We start from the raw sequence: 5,773 nt of genomic DNA on the forward strand, positions 1-5,773 counted from the left end.
CACTTCTGGCACATTTTCCTCCTATCTCCAATGTGACATTTTCAGTCTCTTTTTGCAAGAATTTAGCTGGCAAAGGCACTCTGAAAACAAATTATTTGCCTGTTTCACCTCACTTTCCAAGCGGGGGGGGGTCTATTTTCAATGGAAAACTGGGGGGTTTTATGAATCCCCGCTGCTTAGCCGTGTATTTTACAGCTCTTGAGGCTTTACAGGTCTGAGGGATGGATTTGTCTAAGCTATTATTACACAGTCTATAATTTATCAGAGTTAAATTTAAGGATATCTGTTCAGTGAGGATTTTTATTTCACATTTTTTCACTCTTTCAGCCTTTTAAGTGAACATGAAAACTATTAACAAAACCCCTCTTTAGTGCAAAGCTTCGGTAATAAAATTTGCATTGTGTACAATCAAGTCATGCTGTTGCAAATTCGACATGATCTCGCATTCAACACTCTTTTATCCTTCCTCTTTGGGATGATGCCTTGCTCTGGAGGTACATGACCTCAAGCTTGGAGGTTTCTCTGACTTTAATCATGGTCAAAAGCCTCCATGTCCTTGGAAAAGTCAGCTGGTCAAAGGATGCCCTCCATCGCTGTAGAAATACACGTGGGAATCCATAGGATGAAGTGATCTCAGGTTGAATTTCTGCGTTTAATTTTGTGGCTAAAAAACCACTGCAAGCTGTGCTTGTTTCAGAGATGGTGATATTTGGGTACAGATATCACCCGTGCACCCAACGTTCTTCCCAGCAGCAGAATGGTGGCACCTCTCTTTGCTCATCCAAAACATAAATAATCCATTAGATTTTTATTATTATTATTATTATTATTTTTTTCTTCTAGAAAACAGATTCTTCACATCTTTGGAGAAGGAGATTTCACCTTCTTCACTCTTCATCAGATCCATTTAAGAAGGCAGCTTGGGAGCTCGTGTCACACTTTCGCTGCCGGACACCGAGGCTGATGTAAGGCTCTCCGCTGCTTCTCCTGCACCTCTGCAGGCAGCTGCAATATATCACCATTAGCAAACCCCCCCAAAACCATTCACCAGAATGCTCAGAGGAGCAAAAACATTCATATATTGTAATGAATATATACAGAGGGGGAGAAAATACTCTAGAGGTGCTGAAATTCTGGGATTTGGGGGTTATTTTATTATTTGCTTGCATAGATTGGACTATCCCCACGCAGCATCTCTTAGAGGCTTGTAGGCTGTAGGAGCACCCCTGAAAGTGGGATGATATCCCCTCCCCATCCCCTTGGGAAAAGCCATGCCTGGGGCTGCTTTAACCATCAGACAGTGCTGTTGTATCTCTAATAACTCAATGACCATCAACGGCTTCGAAATCCTTGCAAGGGAGGGGACAAAGTGTCAGGAAGTCCTGGCAACGCTTTGATTTCTCTATCAAATTATAGTTTGACTTCCAGCACCTGGTGCAGAGAAAAAAAACAGTGGTGTGAGCTCCAGGAGGAGCTTCTGGGGTTTGATTATTTGACTTCTCCACATTTAATGCCCGTGCCTCTCGCTGACACTATTTTGCATTCTGTGCACTCAACAAATAACGCGCACGTTTGTCGCCGTGCCCTAAAACTCCCAGCGGTCAGGGGTGACTTTGTACTCCAGGATCAGCTGGAGAACATCTACATCTCACTCCAGCCATTCCCATCCCTGCCTGCCCACCTCACTCCTGCCCAAAGTCCTACCAGTCTGCCCACCCCACTCCTGCCCAGCCTTACCAGTAAGCGAGAGTGTAGTTTACAGCCAGGACGGCCACAGCGGCTGCCCAGTGCCAGAAGAAACACATGGTCAGGAACATAATGTTGCTGTGGTCCTTCTCATCCCATATCGGACCTCCCCACGGCTGGAACAGCACAATCCCAATCTGGGTGGAACAAATAATTTATTACCTTGGGGGGGAAAAAAAAATCAATGTACTGAAGCACTCCAGCACCCCTCTGTCCATCTCGGGTATCCCCGTGATCCATGCAGTGACCCAGGGACTTGAACCTTCACAAGGACAGTAATTTTTTGTAGCTTTTGCTGAGACTGCCCTTAAAGTCCAGCCTTGCACTGAGGAGCCACACGAAGCAATTTTATGCCTGTGGTCTCTCTTTTTCCGTATGATATCCAGATACATTTGCCCCTCTGCATTACAGACTCTTAACCATCCTTCAAAACCTCTAAATTTAGTATTTTACAAGCTCAGCCTAGTTTTTAATCTCTGAATCTCAGCACTGGAACAGGCTGCCCAGAGAGGTTGTGGAGTCTCCTTTCTTCTCTGGTAATATTCAGAACCCACCTAGATGCAATCCTGTGCTGTAGATGTACCTGCTTTGGCAGGGAGGTTGGACTAGATGATCTCTAGATGTTCCTTCCAAACCCCACCATTCTGTGATTCTGTGCTTCTTCCCGTGTTGGTGCCATTACCTCTTCAGGTCACCCTCTCCTTATAGCCAGGTTCTTGCTGTGTCCTGCTTTTCTATTCCTAAACTTCACCATTTTCTTGGGGTTGGAGTTAGTGCAGCAGCCCTGGGGCTGAGGAAGAGGAGGGGAGCTCACATTTCTTTTTGGCAGCCTAGTTTTGGGAGTGGTTATCTCCAACTGATTTCTTTGCTTCTTCAACTCCTACCAAAGCAATCAGGTGGCCGTATTTTTAACTCAGCCATTTGCTTGCTTGGTGGGGTTTGCATCTTCTCCCTAAACCAGAGGGAGTGCTGGAGGCTGCATTAGGCACGTTAAGCAATTAGTACTTGGTTGTTAGATACTGTGAAATGTTGCTCGCTCGCTGCGAGCGTTCGCTTTTTCTCTTTCCCCCTCAGAGAAGAAATAAGCCAAGACAAATGGCTATAAAAGGAGCAGGCATCAGAGATGACCTGTGAGAAGTAAATTTGCATTCTGGGTTATGATCTATTTATGAAGTGAGCCTGGCAAAATTATCCTTCAGAGACACACGATTGATATTTGATGTACGGCTTTTTTTCCCTCTTTTCCCCGTTGGTCTCCTACCTCGGTGTTCTGCTCTGCAAGAGAAGGCAGAACTGACCTGCCAGAACCAAGTTCCCTGGACAATGGTGACACCAGCTCTGAACATCTCCAGGACAATGTTGTCACGGAGGAAGACCTCCAGCATGACGCTGCAGGCCCCTGAGAAGATGGCAATGAGCAGCAGGGAGTGGATATGCTGATCCATCATGGGGCGGTGAAGGACATGGTAATAAAAAAGACAACCTGCCAAAATACACACCATGCTTAGAGTAGCAGTAGCAATACCATGACCACAGAGACCTGGTAGAGTAAATCACCTGCTCAGCTGGCAAACTGAGACAAGGGACTTCACATAGAACCATCCCTCCAAGTCTCCTGGCATTTCATCCCACCATCCTGGAGGGATGCGATGTCCAACCTTGGGGCAGGAGGATCTGAGCAAGTTGAGGACCAAAGATAGAGGAAAACAGAAGGGTGGTTCTCCAGAGCGCTGGAACAGGCTGCCCAGAGAGATTGTGGAGTCTCCTTCTCTGGAGATTTTCAAAACCCACCTAGATGCAATCCTGTGCTGTAGAGGTACCTGCTTTGGCAGGGAGGTTGGACTACAAGAAAGCTGGGGAAGGACTTTTCATAAGGGCAGTTAATGACAAAACAAGGGGAAATGGGTTTAAGCTGAAAGAGGGGAGGTTTAGGTGAGATATTAGGAAGAAGTTCTTCACTGTGAGGGTGGTCAGACACTGGCACAGGTTGCCCAAGGAAGTTGTGGATGCCCCCTCCCTGGAAGTGTTCTCGGCCAGGCTGGATGAGGCTTTGAGCAACCTGGTCTAGTGGAAGGTGTCCCTGCTGCTGGCAGGGGGGTTGGAACTGGATGATCTTTAAGGTCCCTTCCAATCCAAACCATTCTATGATTCTATGATCTCTAGATGTTCCTTTCAAACCCCACCATTCTGCGATTCTGTGCTTCTTCCCATGTTGGTACCATCACCTCTTCAGGTCACCCTCTCCTTATAGCCAGGTTCTTGCTGCGTCCTGCTTTTCTATTGCTAAACTTCACCATTTTCTTGGGGGCTGGAAATGGTAGATTTCCTTTTCTTACATGCCAGGCTGTCCCTGTTGAGCTGCCCCTGCTGCTGCTTCAAAAACCACTGGGACTGGGGAAGGGAAAATAACAGGAGATGCACCTTCATTAAAGGCTTTTCTATATAAGCAAGACTTTAATTTCCTAGTGTGTGATCCAAGAGGGGTCAGAAATCCTGGCTGATGACTTGCAAGACAGCCTGAAGACAAAATGATATTCATGATGTGCTGAAGCTGGAATAAGTCACTTGAATTTGCCTCGTGCAATGCAAGCAGATGAGGATGACGATGCCTGCAGTGCAATTAATGGCTCTCAGGGGGTGGAACGCGGGGCACGCAAACAGCTCTGGAGATGGAAGATAAATGCAGCATCCACCAGCCATTTATCATAAGGAGGAAACTCAGCCTGCTGCTTTGTACTGCTGTCACCCCAGAAATCCCAAAGCAGGCAAAGCCAGGACCTCTTCATGCCTGTATTTCCCTTCTTGCTACAGACGGCCCTTCGATAATATATCACCTACAACCTGTCCTATCTTCAGGGGCATTCAGAGCAATATCTCAATCTGGCCAATTTTGGTCCCTCTCTGACTCAGCCTCCAACATCCCTCTCCAAATTAAGTGTCACCTTCTACTGACCTTCAACAAACACAGCCACGGACATCATGAGGCGATCCAGACCCAACGGCACCACCTGGGAGATGTAGGTGAAGACGTCCACCACCCCAGATAGCCCGTAGAAGAGGTACATGGTGGTGTGCTGCCAGTTCATCAGCTTCACCCAGTTGTGGTTCTCCCCGCTGTAGAGGTACAAGTGTGGACCATCTGGGACGAACTGCTCTGCCAGCATCCCTGCAAGGACACACAAGAACATGCCGTTTCTGATGGTTTATACGCAACGATGGTTGATGCTACTCACGGCTACGAGAGGTTTCCAAAGCAAGAGCTGATGGGTTTGCATTAGGGAGAAAGGACTGGATATAAAAATCAAGCCTGCCTGTATTAATGGTAGCTTTGGGACGGGATATAAGACTTTTTGCATCAAACTCTATTAGAGATCAAGACAAGATGAACATCAAGGATGCATCTTCCACGTCTGGACCAGTTTCTCTGGAGTAAAGGCTCCAGTAAAGTCACTGCTACAGGCTGGGTAGTTACCAGCATAACTAGTAAAATATAACCCTTACCTATTAGAGCAAAGATGATTTTGATTCCCCCTTCGATGGCATCCACACGCTGGAAACAATAAATCCTGACTGTTTTCTTATTTGCTTTCTGGCTGAGATACTGCAGCGGGTATTTCACAGACCACCAGAGCCCAAAGAGAATGAAGAAACTGCCTGGAAGCGCGTGACCCTTGAAGTTCGCCATCCTGACAACGTCCTCTGACTATAAGACAAAGAAAAACAATGTCATTATACAACTTAACACCAGTTATTGGACATAACTGGAAAAAATGGGATTTTTTTTCAGGAAGGACTGGGAAAGGCTTGACCAGGCACATGGGAATAGGAAGGAGCACTGAGAAACCCGCCAAGGGTGAGAGGTGGGAATATCTGGGCATTTTCTGAAGTCCTTGCCTCAGAATAGGGAATATCCCAAAAAAGCCAGAGCTCAGACTAGTTTAGCAGAGGCTTCATATCTGCTGCAATCTCTGACACATCCCAGCCCGAACCTTGTATCCCCTGGGATCCCTCCCAGCAGTAGCTCCTG

General features: G+C 46.8%; 1 protein-coding gene across 1 annotated transcript; it reads right to left on the reverse strand.

The window, feature by feature from the left end:
• Positions 1 to 887: 887 nt before the first annotated feature.
• Positions 888 to 5,451, reverse strand: LOC104531342 (transmembrane protein 45B). The gene is made up of 5 exons (XM_010176198.1): positions 5,248 to 5,451; positions 4,700 to 4,912; positions 3,045 to 3,229; positions 1,738 to 1,883; positions 888 to 1,005 (listed from the first exon to the last, which is right to left on the reverse strand). Exons 1-5 carry the CDS (start codon positions 5,429 to 5,431, stop codon positions 888 to 890), a joined length of 846 nt encoding a protein of 281 aa, XP_010174500.1. The 5' UTR covers positions 5,432 to 5,451.
• Between the last annotated feature and the right edge of the window lie 322 nt (positions 5,452 to 5,773).

This window comes from Antrostomus carolinensis, unplaced genomic scaffold (assembly GCF_000700745.2).
Source record: "Antrostomus carolinensis isolate BGI_N321 unplaced genomic scaffold, ASM70074v2 scaffold6879, whole genome shotgun sequence".
In the NCBI taxonomy this organism is placed as follows: Eukaryota; Metazoa; Chordata; class Aves; order Caprimulgiformes; family Caprimulgidae; genus Antrostomus; species Antrostomus carolinensis.

Excerpts from the sequence above, each read along its gene's own strand:
- LOC104531342 (XM_010176198.1), bottom strand. The coding sequence starts at position 5,431 with ATGGCGAACTTCAAGGGTCACGCGCTTCCAGGCAGTTTCTTCATTCTC. Across the intron at positions 4,913-5,247 it reads AATCATCTTTGCTCTAATAG|GGATGCTGGCAGAGCAGTTC; the intron begins GTAAGGGTTATA and ends GTGTCCTTGCAG. Across the intron at positions 3,230-4,699 it reads CGTGGCTGTGTTTGTTGAAG|GTTGTCTTTTTTATTACCAT; the intron begins GTCAGTAGAAGG and ends GTATTTTGGCAG.